At 40.6% G+C, this 17672-nt stretch overlaps 1 protein-coding gene across 1 annotated transcript in view; it reads left to right on the top strand.

The window, feature by feature from the left end:
* Positions 1 to 284: 284 nt before the first annotated feature.
* pum1 (pumilio RNA-binding family member 1) overlaps positions 285 to 17672 on the top strand; it is a 97765-nt gene continuing 80377 nt past the window's right edge. The window contains 2 exon segments of the mRNA XM_063035150.1: positions 285 to 305; positions 308 to 766. Coding sequence (XP_062891220.1) covers positions 285 to 305; positions 308 to 766 — 480 coding nt within the window.

Here is a 17672-nt window from a genome sequence, read left to right as displayed (position 1 = left end):
TATCAAAGTCTCTTAAAAGCCTGTAATGTATTTGCCTCTACCACCATACCGTAGAAAAGTACAGCACAGAAACAAGCCCTTCGGTCCATCTAACCTTTACTGAGCCATCTTTCCATTTTCAGCAGCAGGTTAAAGGCAGCACATGGGGAGCTATCAAACCACTTTTTTAGTGAGGGTGAAGACCAAGTTCTTTAATTTTTCACTGAAAGCTGAATGTTGCACTGGAGATGTATGTGTAAAGTTGTGTTTTATTTTTTTCTCTCTGTTTTTCAGGACTAGGTGGGATGGTTGTTCCCTGTGTTTTTAAGGTATGAATGAAGTGCTCTGGCAGGACTCCCTCCCCCAGCAGCAGTATCAGCCGCCACCGCCGTCACCCCAGGACAGTCTCGGTAACAGCGTTGTTCACAACATGCCCGTAGTGCTAACCGGACCCTCCTCTGCCGGCTCCCAACAGCAGCAGCAGCAGCAGCACGCCGCCTCGCAGGCGCTCGCCGCCGCCTCGGTCTCCACGCAAGGCCCCGGCTCAATGGGCCCCCCCGTGCCGGTGGTGGTGCCAGCCCTGGCGCTGGCCGCGGGCCGCTCGCAGGACGATGCCATGGTGGATTACTTCTTCCAGCGGCAGCCCGGGGAGCACCTGGGAGGAGGCGGAGGCAGTGGAGTAGCAGGGGGCGGTGGTAGTGGCGGGGGCGGAGGAGGTGGCGGCGGCGGTTACAATGGCAAGCACCGCTGGCCGACAGGCGACAGCATCCATGTTGAACATCACCAGGTCAGTGACATTTTCAATAGATGGTCTTTAATAGTACTCTGCTTGAGCTTTAAGCTTTGATCTGTTTACAGTCCCAAGTCCTATGTAGAGTCTGGCTCAATAATTGAATGAAGCTAAAGCAGGAACTTTAAATCATAATCCAGATCTGCATTATTTTTGGTGTAAATACAGGCCAGTCCTGATGAAGGGTCTCGGCCCTAAACACTTCTGTGTAGATGTTGCCTGGCCTACTAAGTTCCTCCAGCACTTGTGTGTGTTGCTTGGATTTCCAGCATCTGCTGATTTTCTTCTCCAATTTTAAGTTGGTTCCCTTTGCTCCTTATCAAACTCAGTATATCCTATGCTCTTCTATTGGATATTTTTGCTTGGAGTGCACGCTAGCTGTTCTGTGCAATGAGTTCCAAATCCTTTGGGGGTGTGAAGGATCTCTCTTAAATAATCCTACTAAATATAATGGTAGCTGCCCTACATCTCCTTCCTTTGAGGAAATGAAAAGAGTTTCTCCATTTCCTATTGTAATTGTAAACTTGTTACACCACTCAGCTTTATTTTGACCCTGTCTTCCCTTTCTACTGTGTGCATTTCTGATGAAATCTCTGATCTCCCAAACCATCTCCAATGCCTCATTTTCCTCTTCATAATGCAGTGACTAGACCCATGGGCAGTGTCCACACATTAGGTCTCAAGCAACAGGAGAGAGAGAGAGAGAAAAAAAGTTTGGTTTGTAACTTCTAACAACAGAAACAAAAGTTTATTTTATACTTAATGTATTGAATCAAGATATTCTGATACAGTACTAAGAAAATGCATCTTTCTTCATGCCAGTTTTTCAGGAAGGTGTTAATTAAGGATTTGTTTGGAACCAACTAAGATTTTGGGAAGTTCAGTGTCCATGCCAACATTTGCCCTTCACTTATTTCTATTAAAGCAGATTATCTGGTCATCTGTCTTTTTTTTTTGGATTTGATCTTGTCTGTGAATTGCAGTTGTCTACCTAATGATGCAGAAACTTGGAAAAGCAGTTCATTGTAACAGCTTTCAAAGTTTCCAAATCATGGATCACACTCAGTAAAGGCACAGCAACAGCTTTTGGTGTGTGTGTCACTGAAGTGTTCTTGTCTTTACAAATTCTCTGAATTCTGTAAGCAAGTTGTGCACCTGGATTTGCTGAATATCATGCAGAATTAAAATTACGACTTTTTTTGACTTTTTAAAAATGTCTCCTCGTCTCCCATTGCCTCAACACTCTTGGCACAAAGGCTGAAGTAGCTGATAGAGTAGGCCAACTGCTACCTTTTCATCAATATTAATGATTGGTAATACATGCTTGGCATTGCACTCTAGTCAAGAGCAATTAAAAAAAAAATCAAGTCTGAGCACACCAGGGTTAATTTGGGCTGTCCCTCAAGTGCCAACCTAATTAAAAGTAGATCTGTTGGTCACTTGTGGTCGGTGGCATTTTGGTTTGTGTGTCTTTAACTCAGCCGTCAGCAGGGGACACTTTTTCCCCCCCTCCAGTATATAGAAATGCAAAAATTGCATTTCACTTTGGGTAAGGTCAATAGTACTGTTAGGAATGCATAAAACTTAACATTTAATTCTCAAACAGTAATGCACAGCTTTTGATCTTTGCACTTATTTAATTTGCGAATACAGTTCTCTATATCTTCCCTGCATGTAATCCTGTTCATCAGAAACATTGAGTCCAGAACAGACGACTAAATTTGCACATCTGTTTTAATACCAATTTCATAGTCTGTAATTGAGCAGGAAACTTCCAGTGGATGGGAAGCATATCTGCTCTACGTCCTGCAAAAGGGCCATTTTCAGGATTCATTTCAACCGTGGAAGCACAACTAATTTTATTGGAGTGAGTAGCCTCTTACTAGCAGCTTTGAAGATTGTTACGGGAAGGAATAAAATAATAACATTGCATGAAGGCTAATTCGATTTCTTTTTGCTTTAAACACCTTGTGCTAGGTCATTTGAAAGGGATATTTGTTCAAAGCCTGTGCAGTTAAAACAATGCAATGTAGAAACATGCCCTTTTGGCCCACAATCTGCACAGTGTGGGGCAGGTAGGACAGGTTGTGGGGAGAGAAATGGAGTTAGTGTTTCAGATATACTTGGTTTATTAACAGCAGTCCTGAATTACAATGAGTAGTGATATTAGACAATGAATACGACAGAGCAACACACACAGAATTTTGGAGGAACTCAGTAGGTCAGGCAGCATCTATGGAGAGGAATCAACAGTTGACGTTTCGAGCCAGGACCCTTCTTCAGGACTAATGAAGGGTCTTGACCCGAAACGTCGGCTCTTTATTCATCTCCATAGATGCAGCCTGACTTGTTGAGTTTCTCTAGCATTTTGTGTGCGTTGCTCTAGATTTTCAGCATCTGCAGACTTTCTTCTGTCAATGAATACAACAGTTTTGCTCCACCCAGATGCACACAAAAATGCTACTTTACTATGATGAACTTCTTCAGGTTTATGCCTTGGTGACCATTACGAAATGGTTAGAGCGAAGAGACAAGGAATCTGATCCAGATTTGATGGTCGTAGATATAGCCTTCTCAGCAATTAATGAGGGATTGTACTCAAAGTATTTTTAAAGAACATTCGAGCTTAGCTCTGATCTTAACAAATAAAGGTCTGAAATTAAACTGGCGCCTTCTGTGTTTTGGAACTATAAAGTTGCTGCCTTTGCCAATTAGTTTGGGGAGTTTGTAATTTTTACTTGTATATTCCTTGGACAAAAACAACCCCCAGCATGGGGAGCTGAAGAAATCTAGAAGTTGGGCTTTGCCTATCTCAGTAAATCAAGCTGTATGTGTATTTGCTTTGATTTGTGGTGATAGCTTGAGGGGGGTGGGTGAAAAGAGAAAACAGCTTGAAATTCTAGAGGAAGGGTGGGGCTTCACTGTTTCTTACCTGACAACACTCTAAATTTATCCATATCCTCTTGTCTGCTTGGGGAAGGTACTGTGAGGCTGCTGGCCCTCTTGGGACCGGAATGAGCAGGTGCTGATGCTTTCATAAGGAGGGAGGGATCGAGCAAAAATATAATTACTGACACATACTGTCTTCTTGTAAATTTTGTCTATAGATTCTTTTGGTATAAACTTTGCTTAATTATTTTCAACTTGTTGGGAAGTTAGCGATTATGGATCCTGATTTATAGAGTTGATGCAGCCAAGATAAGCAATTTAGCACAGAATATTCCAGAACACTTCCAAGAGATTGGCAACAGCAAGTAGACATTGTAATGTTGTACAGTTATCCATGGAAAACACGAATTGGAAAGAATACTTCTAAGTACTTTTGGTAAATCAGCACGTTTAAGGTTGCAGTTAGAATGAAAGTACACATGAATGGTTCACCTTTAAGTCCTCATGCAACAAATGTTTTTTGAAAGTAGCTATCTGTTAAAGATCACTTTTGGGGTAAATAAATTTTTCTTTGTGGGCTTGAAAATATTATCTGGCACTCTGTGTAGTTTGAGGGTGTGGAGAGCAGGGTTATTTTCAGTGGCTGTTTAACCATAAGTCTTCAGTTTGACTGACTTAAAGTTGGAGCCGCTAATGGCAATTTCTCTTCATCTCATCCTATTCCTGGCCTACAGGGGTATCCATTCACCAGTATCATCTTTGCAATTTTAAGTCAAATATTAAAATGTACAAGTTACATGTATAACTAATAATATTAAAAATACCATTTAATCTTCATGTTCTGTAATAAAGAAATGGGAATGGTTTGGGAGCAGGCAGGATAATGGGAACTGGTGGATACTTTTTTCAGCTTCCCAGCTTGATTGTTCCAACGTTGCTCTGAGCGTCCTTCTGTCTGTCTCATTTATAAGCTAGCATTTCTGAAATTCAGTTTCCTTTGTTCAGTCACTAATACTTCTTGTTCTTCTGCCCTTGCGAATCTCTGTTGCCTTTAGCTCTTCGGTGCTTCTAATGTAAAATTCTCACTGCGTTGTCTGAATTGATCTAATCTGATAATCATTCTTTTTAAGCCCGTCACCCCTACTGGGGAGAAGGCTGCAAACAGCAGCTCGCTAGAGTCATCTCTTACTAGCTCTTCTTCCAGTTAGTCCTGATGAAGGGTCTCGGCCCGAAACGTCAACTGTACCTCTTCCTAGAGATGCTGCCTGGCCTGCTGCGTTCACCAGCAACTTTTATGTGTGTTGCTCGCTAGAGTCATCTGTTCTGGGCCAAACGAAGTTTGATTGGTCCCATGGCTTCTGCTTCCACCATTCTATTTCATAAGTCTTCCAGGTGAGGATCCATCTTCTCCCAGGGATGAGGTATTTGGAGCTTCCACTGGCATTTCTGCAGCTCTGGGTTTTTACGAGATGCAGTTATTAGCCCCATGCCCAACCCTCCTCCGTCTGCAGCGGGGCTTGGGTGACGGAGTTCTTATAACCATGGCATTGTGTTTCATGATCTGATGACGTAACTCCCTCTCCCACCATTTTACCTGTGACCCCACATAAGGAAACTGGGGAAGTTTAATCAAAGTAGCATGAAAGAGGTCCCCTGGCACGCTCTCCATCCGTGCTGGGTTGAGCGCCGAGCTAACAACTCGACCTCGTAAAAAAGAAATTGTCTGCTACAGAAACATCAACAGCAAAAAGTTGATGGCCTGTGCTCCCTGTGAGTTTAAAAGGCAATTTCCTTTTTCCATGACAGAGGAATAGGAAATGGCTGGATTGATGGAAGGAACATTACTGAACTTTCCTGGTTTAATAATATCCTGGGTAAGAAATATGTCATCTTGCCTCTGTATCTCACCAATAACACCTACAGACCTATGAACAAAATAAGGGGTAAACATCTTTTGCATCACTCCTGAGATTGTTTGGCATGCTCTTCTGCCATTTCCCTTCTAAATCCTATGATTTTCTGTATTCCTATAGAAAACCTTTCTTGCTGCTCAAGCTATCAGTCAACACACTTAACACCTCTTTAGGTTCCGTGCCATTTTTTGTTTGAATTATGCCCAAATAAAACTGCTTGGTTTGTTTCTTCCAAAGTCAAAATCACTTTGACTAAAGCAAGTTATTTTTTACTGGTACAATACCATATAAGAGAGCTTTAGTGTTCTACAATGGAATGGAATCTAAAACTGATTAAAATTAAAATGGTTTCCCTGCTGAAAACCGTACGAGTCAACAACTCATGAATTGACGATTGAAGTTTATTGCTTAGGATTCTGAACTTAATTATTTCTTTTTGAAGAGTTCAAACCTTGCTTGAAATGAAATTGCGACAGTAGATTGGGTAGCTTATTTGTTGCTTCCAGAAGAAATGAGCATGATTGTAATGTGAATGCTGAAAACCCTCCAGTAGTTCATATTGCATTAGAAGAAGACAACAATATAGTCCCACAAACAACAGGAATTCTGCAGATGCTGGAAATTCAAGCAACACACATCAAAGTTGCTGGTGAATGCAGCAGGCCAGGCAGCATCTCCAGGAAGAGGTGCAGTCGACGTTTCAGGCCGAGACCCTTCGTCAGGACTAACTGAAGGAAGAGTGAGTAAGGGATTTGAGAGGGGGAGTGGGAGATCCAAAATGATAGGAGAAGACAGGAGGGGGAGGGATAGAGCCAAGAGCTGGACGGGTGATAGGCAAAAGGGATACGAGAGGATCATGGGACAGGAGGTCCGGGAGGAAAGACCGGGGGGGGGGGGACCCAGAGGATGAGCAAGGGGTATATTCAGAGAGACAGAGGGAGAAAAAGGAGAGTAAGAGAAAGAATGTGTGTATAAAAATAAGTAACAGATGGGGTACAAGGGGGAGGTGGGGTGTATAAAAATAAGTAACAGATGGGGTACGAGGGGGAGGTGGGGTGTATAAAAATATAGTCCCACGGTTCAAATGTATCATGACTGATTCTTGAACTCGGTGTCCTAGCCTCATAACTTGATTATTATTTTAAAAAGACAGTGATTTCAGACATGGCCATATTTGGTGACCATGGGCTGCCTGTTAAGTGTCCTCTGGGTAGGGAAATCTCCCTATTCTGAATAACTGACCCCTTATTTCAAGCATTCCAATTGCTGGAAATGTTGACTATAACCATCCTGTAAAGTTGTAGAATTCTAGCTAGGAGGTTTCTTATCCTAGTCCGGTCTGGCTTTCTAGTCCTTTAATGTTTTTAAGTCTTGGTGAATTGTAAAGCAGTTGCTATGATGGACTACCCTCACTATCGCTGTGGGAAGAACACCTCCACTTGTAGAGCAACAGTGACCTGGGAGTGCTCATAGCCGTCACCTTTGAGAAATGAGCCATTGGCAGAATCAATGGGGAGAAAAAAGCATTGGGAGATTACGAAATGCAGTCCTTTTGACCAGAATTAAGGAATGAGATCATAATGTCAATTTTAATGGTTAAAAATTACTTGTAAGATTAAACATGTATTGCTTGATGGATAATCACTTCTGGGAGCTAGAAGGTTTTATTGTGGATCACTTGAGAGCCTACTTGACCTGTTGTAACAGTTCATTGTTGAAGTGTTAGCTTAACCAGTCCAACTGCCTTGTTCTACTCTGGACATCTCTTTTCCTCTACATTTAACATCTTCCTAGAAAGATAAATGGCATCTGCCTTATTCATTTTCTGCAGCAAAAATAATCCACGCTGCAGCAATAAATTTCCATATTTCACCTCAGTTTAAAAAAAAACTGGAGTAAAGTAAAAGATAATTCCTCTTGGCTTGACAATGTTTTGTGATCTTCCTCAACCACTTACAGATCTACAGGTAGAAGGGAGTAAAGTTGATAATGTGGTTATGGGAGGGTAGTGTTGCATTTGGGTCATTTAACAAGTTGATGACCAGCTGATCTGCAAATCTTGCAGAAGTTGTAACAGAGAGAACCAGAATGAACTACCCATGACCAAATTTGATTTGGAGTTGCAAACTCTTGGCTTATTTGGTTCAACCCCATGCAAAGTAGACATTTAACTTAGAGTATGTCTTATGTGGTACCGATTCTGAATAAAGTTCCTGTTTTTAAATCTCTCTCAGTGCAGCCGCTTTGCGTCTCACAATGCATATGCAGTGAAAGCTTAAAATGCTGGAAATAGTCAGGCAAACAAGCTGCATCTGTGAAAAGAGCTGATGTTTTCAGGATTAAGACATTGCTGCAGTTCTGATTGGAACTGATAGAAATACTGATTGTTTCTCTTTCCACATGCTGCCTGGCATGTTGAGTATTTCCAGCATTTTCTGTTTTTATTTCGGATTTCCAAGGACAGTTGCTTAGCTCAAGTGAATAGGTAGGTTTTGAATCTAATCTTCTCCCTGCAATGTAGGTTGCCTTGCCTCTGTGGAAAATCTTTCTAATTTAGTCCTGGCCTTTGCTTTGGCTGCTTGTATGGAGTTTTTTAATGTTAGGTTAAGCTATTTCTTGCCAATGTCCCTTGCAAAGAAATGCTGGGATTCTGAATATAATACCAGAGAAAATACTCAGTTGGATTTGCCTGTGAAAGCTTACTTTGCTGGTTTTCATATAGGGTGAAGGCTTATTCTAAACCTTGGGTTCCGTTCAGACTTTAGTCTGTAAACACAAACTAGTTATGTGAATGCTGGTTATTTGTATCTACAGAGGTCAGCTGATCTGAAAGGAAAGCATTGGGGCATCTTGAAATAATTTGTAGCCAATTAAATCCAGTTGAAATGCTGTCATAATTACAGTTGTGGAGGACGGTGGCCAATTTCTATAAGTTGAACTCTCATACAAGAGTGTGATGGTGGTAAGGTAATTTGGTACTTGTGACCAAGGTTCTGGTTGCGTATCAACTTGCATGTGGCTTTGGTTTTGATTTATTTTTATACACTTGGTCCTCAATTATCCATTGACTTACAATCTGCAGATCTCCATACTTGTAGGTTGGGAGTGTTGTGATTAGGTGTGCGGCCGGGGTTGTGAATGTGGGTCAAGCTGCAATTTGGGCTCTTGGGGTGGAGCTGGGTCTGGAATGCTTGTTTCAGTGAATTGGCAAGCTGTAACTTAAAAAGTATAATTTCTTTAGGAGAGGTTAATTGCTGTATGTCATTGCATTCTTGGTGACAATTGTCAACACCCTTCAGCAGTACCTGTAGGTCCTTTTGTAATCTCCCCTCCGCTACTAAGGAGAATTTCAGTCACTTGTAATTTCATTGACAGTTGGCCTTTTAAGTTTTTAATGAAAACGGTGTTCTTTTCAAGTTATGGTAGTAACTTTCACAAATAGTTTTCATTCCTGGAATAGAGTGGTTGTTGGAGCAGCCTGCATTTATTTCCCATTTCTGGTGACCTTCATTACTAGACCATTTCAAAGAGCTGTTACCCTTGTGAACTTTATACCAAACTAGGTAAGGGTGCCAAGTCATCTTCAGCAAAACACATTGAACTAGATAAATGTTTACAACACTCCAATCATTTAGTAAGCACCAATCTAGATTTAAAATGTTTAGCGGCTCAGGTAAAATTTAAACTTAATTGGTCATTAGTCTAGGCCTCCTGAAAGACTAGTCCAGTAACGTAACCACAAGTTTACTGTGCCCCATCAAAATACTGGTGTGGAATTTCTGCAGTCCAAGTCATGAATTGTGCCTGCATAGTTCCTGTGTTTATTGGTTACTGAACTAATAACCATAATACTGTGGGTGTTATGGTTATTAGCGCACTTGTCTCGTATGAGTCAGGTTGCCAATCCAAAATACTGAATAGCTGACATTAAATAAGTTTCAAACTTCCTCAGATCCTTACGGCTGTCATTTTGACTGTACCCCTGCCCTCTTGTTGAGTACAGCGGTGTTGCATTGGGAATCTGCCTAATCGAGCGGCGGCAGGTTAGATATGGTGTAGTTTCCCTTTCAGTGGAGAGGACTGGCTATGAGGGGATAAAGGCAAGTTCACCAAATTTATATACAAATAATTGAGTTGAATGTCTTGGCTTTAGTTTTTTTTCCCCCCATGTGTTTTTTGCTGTTTTTTAAAAAAAGCATCCTTAGTGTTTCCATATTTCTAATTTTCTATGTGAATCTCAGCCACACAGACTTGGTCTCAACTGTAAACATAAATTTGTTGGATCAAGTAACAACAGCACAAAAAGATCATTATTTATCTTTTCACCCGTTTATTTCTTCGAGCTCAGCTGGCGAGTGAACTTGGTCCCGACATCAGGGAGAGAAGCGTTCTCATCTGCCCGGCGGTTCAACAAGTTCACTGCCTGATGTCAGAATTGTTAGAAGTTATAAGGCCACCGATACAAAAGAACAATCAGTTTGGTAAGCATTCCAGCCAAGTCAATAGACTATTGATACAGAGAACAATCAGTTTGATAGACACTGCAACCACCTTAATTAAAGAAAGGAATGTCCTACCTGGTTTGTTGGAGCCACAACTTAATTAGAAAGATAAGAACATATATCAAATTTATGCTTTAATTAAGAAAGGAATGTCCTGTGTAATTTCCATCAGGTACTGCCTTTTGTCAAAACCAAAAGGTGTGAAAAGCCAGGAGACATCTTATGTGGATCTGGGTGAACTTCAATCCCTGTCTTGCTCCAAAGAAAGGAGCTGTGAGACATTATTTAAACCCACTGCAGTCACCCACAAAATACACAGACATAGTCGGTACTGAACCCATTGTTTACAGGAATCTGAGAATCCTCCATTCCCTTAAACTTTATCACAATTTTGACTGTCAGTAAGCTTGAGGGTGCTGCTGTCCAATTATGGGCTTATAATGGGACAGGCTTCAGGTTTCTGCCATAGGAAGTAGCAAGTAGCAAATGCATTTGGTACATCAAGGGTATATTGGACAAATAATGACAGATTGTTTATGTATGAGTTAACAGTTTTGAGGGTAATAACCCTTCACACTGAATTGATGAAGGCCTTTGAGCAGGCCTGATAATTCCACATTCACTATACTGACCTGAATGAGATTATAAGCTCGAGAAAATCTGCAGATGCTGGAATTCCAAAGCATCACACACAAAATGCTAGAGGATCTCAGCAGGCCAGGCAGCATCTGTGGGGAGAAAAAGAAGTAAATATTTAATGTTTCAGTCCGAGACCCTTCATCAGTCCTGAAGAAGTATCATGGCCTGAAATGTCGATTTGTTTATTTATTTCCTTAGATGCTGGCTGGCCTGTAGAGTTCCTCCGGCAATTGTGTGTGTAGATGTGAAGCAGATTAGATCAGTTTTAAGAGGAAGTTTGGACAGGATTTTAACCATTATTTGGAGGTTGGTTTTTGGTCATATGCTTCTCTCCTCTCTACGGTGCAGGGTTGAGTGTGTGTTCAGTTTACTGGAATACACTTACTATTTAGGATGAGCACATGTCTGGTTCTGTACCCCAGTGGGCTTTGTAGTGATTTGAGTAACTACAGGTGGTCTGCTTAGAGGACAAGAACAGGTTTGTGGAGAAATGTGATGTTGTATGCTGCTGAAATCGCGTTAATGGAATATTTCAGTAGATACGGTATCATTGTGAAGGTTTTGCAAATGTCCTCCATCACTCACCTCCCTAGTTTTTTAAAAGAGGTCTTTGCAGAGATTACTTGTGTTGACTGTAGCTGCGGTCAAATTGAGTTGCAAGGCCCAGGCTGAAAAGTAGAATTGAATTTACATGCTGTACTGCTCTTGTCAATTAGCCTTAAGCCATCAGGGAAGCCCTTACAAATTCTAAAGCTCGACATTAACAAATGTTATGATTCTCTTAAAGGAAATAATTCAATAGCTGTTGGGTTGGTGAATGTCCCAATGCAATGTCAAGTCGGTGTATCTTGCAGAGAACAGAAGCGATTACCATTTACCAATTTCTTTGTGACCTGTTGTATCTTTTTTTAATCTTGCTTTAATTTTCTTAGCGGCAAGTAATTCTGATCAGGGTTGTCATAATCCATTGTTTCAATTGCATTTGAAAGAATGGGGTGGGGGGGATTTGTCTGGCTGCTGCTTTGGTAAACATTACACACATTTTAAGGAAAGAAACCTGATGAAGATTAATCAAATTGTTATGCTATTTGCTGTTTGCACTACTTTTTGATGGATTTCTTCAGTGCTGAGATTGAATGTGAGCACTGGATAGTACTTTGATAAAGCCAACTTTTAGAACACTACAACACAGAAACAGGCCCTTTGGCCCATCTAGTCTGCAGCCTGGTCTTCTGCCTAGACCTATCAACCTCCATAGTCTTCCATACCTCTCTCCTTGTACCTATCCAAATTTCTCTTCGATGTTACAGTTGAACTCACATCTACCATTCCTAGCAGCTTCTTCTAAGCTCATGACTCTCTCTGAATGTAGAAATTCCCCTTCGTATTCACTGCATATCAGCCATAATGAATTGACGGAGCAGACTTGATGGGCCAAATGGCCTAATTCTGCTCTTATGGTCTTGTAGTTTAAATACTTCAGGTTTCACTGTAAACTTCTGGTTCTAGTCTTGTCCAACCTGAGGGGTAAAAATCAGCAAACTTCCAACATATCTATCCCGAATGTGTTCCGAACTTAATCATTTGAAGGACTTCAGTAGCAGAAGCAGCAATGCTATTGAAGGCTGCCCAGCTTTATTGAGCAGTTTATTTTAAACACGACCAAATACTGCAGGGTAAACGGTAGCGTAGTGGTTATAGCGGTTAGCACAGCAATACTTCCAAAGTTTAGTTCTTGCAACGGCCTGTCAGGAGTTTGTACCTTCTCCCTGTGATCACGTGTGTTTCCTCTGGGTGCTCCAGTTGCTGGGCCGATTCTGAACTGTATCTCAATAAATTTCAAAGTACATATATCACCATATATAACACTGAAATTCATTTTCTTGTGGGCATACTCAGTAAATCCAAACTAGAATAATAACCATAATGGAATTAGTGAAAGACTGAACCAACTTGGGTGTTCAACCAGTGTTCAAAAGATAACAAACTATGCAAATACAAAAAGAAAGAAATAATAAATAAGTAAGTAATAAAGATAGAGAACATGAGATGAAAAGTCCTTGAAAGTAAGTCCATCGTTAGTGAAAACATTTCAAGTGAAGTTTCACTTGTTACGTAATAAAAAGGAGTTTACAGTGAGTTACATAAAGCATCACATGTTTTGTGTTCCTATTCTTGCCGTTGCCTGTCAGGAGTTAGTATGTTCTCCCCATGACCATGTGGGTTTCCTCCGGGCGCTCCAGTTCTCTTCTTCCCCCCCCCCCCCACCAAGTCCAAAGATGAACTGGTTGGTAGATTACTGGACGTTGTAAATTACTGTACGATTAGGCTTGGGTTAAATTGGGGGATTGCTCGGCGGCGTGGCTAGAAGGGGCGGAAGGCTGCATCTCAATAAATACATCGATCCACTAGAGCTCCAGTAAATTGTTTTGATACGCACTGAACCTTTGTCCAGTGCTAACTCTCTATTGGAAACGGAGTTTAAAAATTGACTTGTCTTCTGCAGAGACCACTTAGAATAAACTACGGTGGTTACAATGGAACTTTGGGATAAAGCTAGTTTTAACAGATGTGTTAGTACTTCAGTGAAGCGGTCTTGATTTTAACCATGTTTATGATAAATCTGCATACAAACAGCATGGGATTGAACGAGTCTACAAAGTTGGGGTGGGGGGGGAAGTTGCTGGGTTCCATATTTTAGAAGTTGCACACAATCTTATTTTAATGTGATTTTAGAACCATTGCTCCCTTTTTTCCCCAAGTTCATTTCGTACTTTCAGTGAAGAGATCTTGCGATGTTAAAAGACCTGAACAGATTAGATATGGCAAAGTTATTTCCCATGGTAGGGGATTTCAGGACAAGAGGGCACGACTTTAGGATTGAAGGATGTCCACTTAGAATTGAGATGCGGAGAAATTACTTAGAGGGTGGTAAATCTGTGGAATTTGTTGCCATGAGCGGCTGTGGAGGCCAAGTCATTGGGTATATTTAAGACCACAAGATATAGAAGCAGAAGTAAGCCATTTGGCCCATCGAGTCTGCTCCGCTATTCAATCTTGGGCTGATCCAATTCTTCCAGTCACCCCCACTCCCCTGCCTTCTCCCCATACCCTTTGATGCCCTGGCTAATCAAGAACCTATCTGTCTCTGCCTTGAATGCACCCAATGACTTATCTTTCAATCCTGAAGTCGTACCCTCTTGTCCTAGACTCCCCTACCATGGAAAATAACTTTGCCATGTCTAATCTGTTCGGGCCTTTTAACATTCGGAATGTTTCTATGAGATTCCGCCCCCCCCATTCTCCTGAACTCCAGGGAATACAGCCCAAGAGCTGCCAGACGTTCCTGATATGGTAACCCTTTCATTCCTGGAATCATTCTCGTGAATCTTCTTTGAACCCAATGTCAGTATATCCTTTCTAAAATAAGGAGCCCAAAACTGCACACAATACTCCTCACGAGTGCTTTATAGAGCCTCAACATCACATCCCTGCTCTTATATTCTATACCTCTAGAAATGAATGCCAACAGTGCATTTGCCTTCTTCACCACTGACTCAATCTGGAGGTTAACCTTTAGGGTATCCTGCACAAGGACTCCTAAGTCCCTTTGCATCTCTGCATTTTGAATTCTCTCCCCATCTAAATAATAGTCTGCCCGTTTATTTCTTCCACCAAAGTGCATGACCATACACTTTCGAACATTGTACTTCATTTGCCACTTCTTTGTCTAATCCCATAAACTATCTAAGTCTCTCTGCAGGTTCTCTGTTTCCTCAACACTACCTGCTCCTCCACCTATCTTTGTATCATCAGCAAATTCAGCCACAAATCTATTAATCCCATAGTCCAGATCATAGACTTGCATCTTAAAAAGCAGTGGTCCCAACACCGACCCCTGTGGAACGGAACTCCACTGGTAACCAGCAGCCAGTCAGAATAGGATCCCTTTATTCCCACACTCTATTCTACCGGGTGCAACTCACAAACTTAATCTTTAAGGCAGAGATAGATAGATTCTTGATTAGCCAGAGTATCAAAGGGTATGGGGTGAATGTAGGGGAGTGGGGATAACTGGAAGAATTGGATCAGCCCATGATTGAATGGCGGAGTAGACTCAAAGGGCTGAATGGCCCACTTCTGCTCCTATATCTTATGATATAATTGTTTCCTTCTCTGTTGCTGAATCCTGAGAATATTCCAGATAATTTTCCCTCTGCTGGTGACCTAATTACAAGAGTTACTTTACAAACATTGTGAGCCATGCTGTAGGCAGGAGTAAAATGAACTATGATCGTGTCAATAACTTGATGCTTCAGCTTTGCATGGTGCCTTTTCTGATGTATTATACTTGCACATAGAATATGGTGTGGGGCCCAAGTTTGTCTTTCAAGATAATGCCACGGTTCAGAATAGTAAAACAGTTTAAAAAAAAGAGAATAAATGACTTTTAGATGAATGAAAGTCTGAAGATTATAAAGATTTAACTGTTCATAAAACTAAACAAACCTAAGGAAGGTTGATAGTGTGAATTTTATTTTGTGAGAATGCAGCCAGAAAAGAATTAATGATAAAAGGAATTGTAAATCATTAGTTCAAATTTAGATACTTTTTCTGTTATGTGAAACTTGCAGTGTATTAGGTGCCAGCTAGCCCTCAACCTTCAATTCTGTTAGGATGTTCCCTGCCTCTCAACCCCCTTGCCTGTTTGGAAGCACCACTTGCTGGTGAAAATATTTTTTAGTGGACAGAAGATGGTTCTTGTGGACTGTGCATATCCTCTAGCTTCACATTTGACCCATCTCCAAAGGTTCATGCAGACTTCTCTCAGCAGGGTGAAGTGAGCTGAAAAGTATAATTCACAATGCAAAGCAACACATAAAGTGCTGGAAGAACTCTTCAGGTCAGGCAGCATCTATGGAAATGAATAGATAGTTGAAGTTTCAGGCTGAGATCCTTCAGGACGGGAGAAGGATCTCGGCTTGAAACGTTGACTATCTATCTGTTCATTTCCATAGGTGCTGCTTTACCCGCTGAGTTTCTCCAGCACTTTGTGTGAGGTTTCTTGGATTTCTAGCATCTGCAGACTTTTTATAATTTACAATACACTTTACCTATATGCTTTTCCCTGAATTTTTATGTACAGTTTTTGAAAATGTATATTTTCACTTCATTCTTTTTGCTGTAACACTTTTCTGTTTGAAAAGGAAGGTATTTACCGCTAATGTTATAGTCTTACCTATTGCTTTAGGTAGGGTTTTTTATGCAGGCAGTTCATGACTTTCTTGCTGTTTCATTAAGTACATGCTTGAAAAACTGGTATAGTATAGTGTTTCTTTCAGTATGAAAGTTAAATTGTACTTTGTTTTGCATTGACTCAAAAGCTGTCCAGATTTTTGTCGTTCCCCAACTATGATGGAGTTGGGAACTGTGTGATGCTGAACGCTGCTTTGAAATTAATATAGTTTTGCATGAAGTGTGACAATAATGATGCTTTAGTCATGCTGTTGCAGAGTTTTATTTATGATTTTTACAAAGAGAAGGTGGGGGCAAATGAGGCTCGATGGACTTATATCTGTAGGAGTGCTGGTAAAGCTTGGCATTGTTCTTACAACAGAATTCTGTCATCACTGTTTACTTTCTAGTGATTGACATTTGAAATTTCAGACAGCTGGGAACCAGATGCTAATTTACAGTAAAAACACTTCTCAATTTTGAGGAGGAAAGGTGCTTGAATATCGTTTGCAGTGGGGAAAGTGCAAAGAAAAACCCACCTATGCTGGCAATCGGAAATTTAAAAGAAAGCAAATACCAGGTATACTTGTGGGCCAGGGAGCTTATGTAAAGTAACAAATGAGAGTTAATGTTTTGGGTAGTTGAAGTGAAAATTCATCAAGCCTTGCAGCCCTGAATTTTGTTTCTCTCTCCATGGAATGCTGCCTGACTTTCTGAGTATTTCCAGCGTTTCTGTTATTTAATCTTTAAAGATATCAACTGTTTGCCTGAAGTATGAGTTTGTTCCTCTTTCACTTGCTGATCAGTTCACTCCATTTTCTTGATTTTTATTTGAGTTTTCTCCTGTTCAGTGCAACAAAATAAGACTACAGCCAGTATAACAAAATTTTTCTGTGATGTTTTACTTGTCGCTGAAGATTTTGAGGGTTTCCAACTATTCTATGATATATACCAGAATGTATTGAAACAAGATTTTTTTGTGTTGCAAATATAGTTGCTGTTATACCATTGGATCTTAGAGGATTAGAGAAGTGAAAGAGCTTCTCATGATACTTGGTAGAAAAAGATTTTGGAAGATCTTTTCTGATTTTTCTCACTAAAGCCTCAATGATTTGAATGAAGATGTTTTGAAGAGTAATTAGTAGTATGTTTGCTGTAAATGCTGGTGGATCTGTTGAAAAGCCTCATTAATTGACCATGGAGAAATGATGTTTAGTTGCCAAACTTCAGGATAAAGGGGATTTTTTTTTAAAGGATGCAAGAAATCCAGAAAATAAGCTTAGAAGACATTTGTTTTCAATTAACAAATGCACGAATTGAGATTGAAGATCTCAGTCTCAATTGCATATAAAACCAATGATAAAATAGTGTTTTTGAAAATTCAAGTTTTATTCTGCAGTGACTCAAGCCATGCATGTTTGAATTTGGTTCTCATTAAACCACAACTTTTTATATTAAAAAAAAACAGAACCTCCACTCTATAAACCTCCATTAACTCCCATACCACTTCAGATGCCATTTTGTACTTCTGGCCCTCGGTTGATGCCAGATGGTATCTCTGTTCAGTGTTTAAGCTGATAATATCAGTTAACATATTGCACATTCGAGTGATTTCTTATACAGACAGGTCCATAATCCCTTATCTGAAATCCTTGGGGCTAGTTGCATTTAGGAATTCAGAATTTTTTGGATTTCAGACCCCGCCCCGATACAAAAAAAACACGT

This window comes from Mobula hypostoma, chromosome 28, assembly GCF_963921235.1.
Source record: "Mobula hypostoma chromosome 28, sMobHyp1.1, whole genome shotgun sequence".
Lineage (NCBI taxonomy): Eukaryota > Metazoa > Chordata > Chondrichthyes > Myliobatiformes > Myliobatidae > Mobula > Mobula hypostoma.
This window is presented reverse-complemented; position numbering and strand designations above follow the sequence as displayed.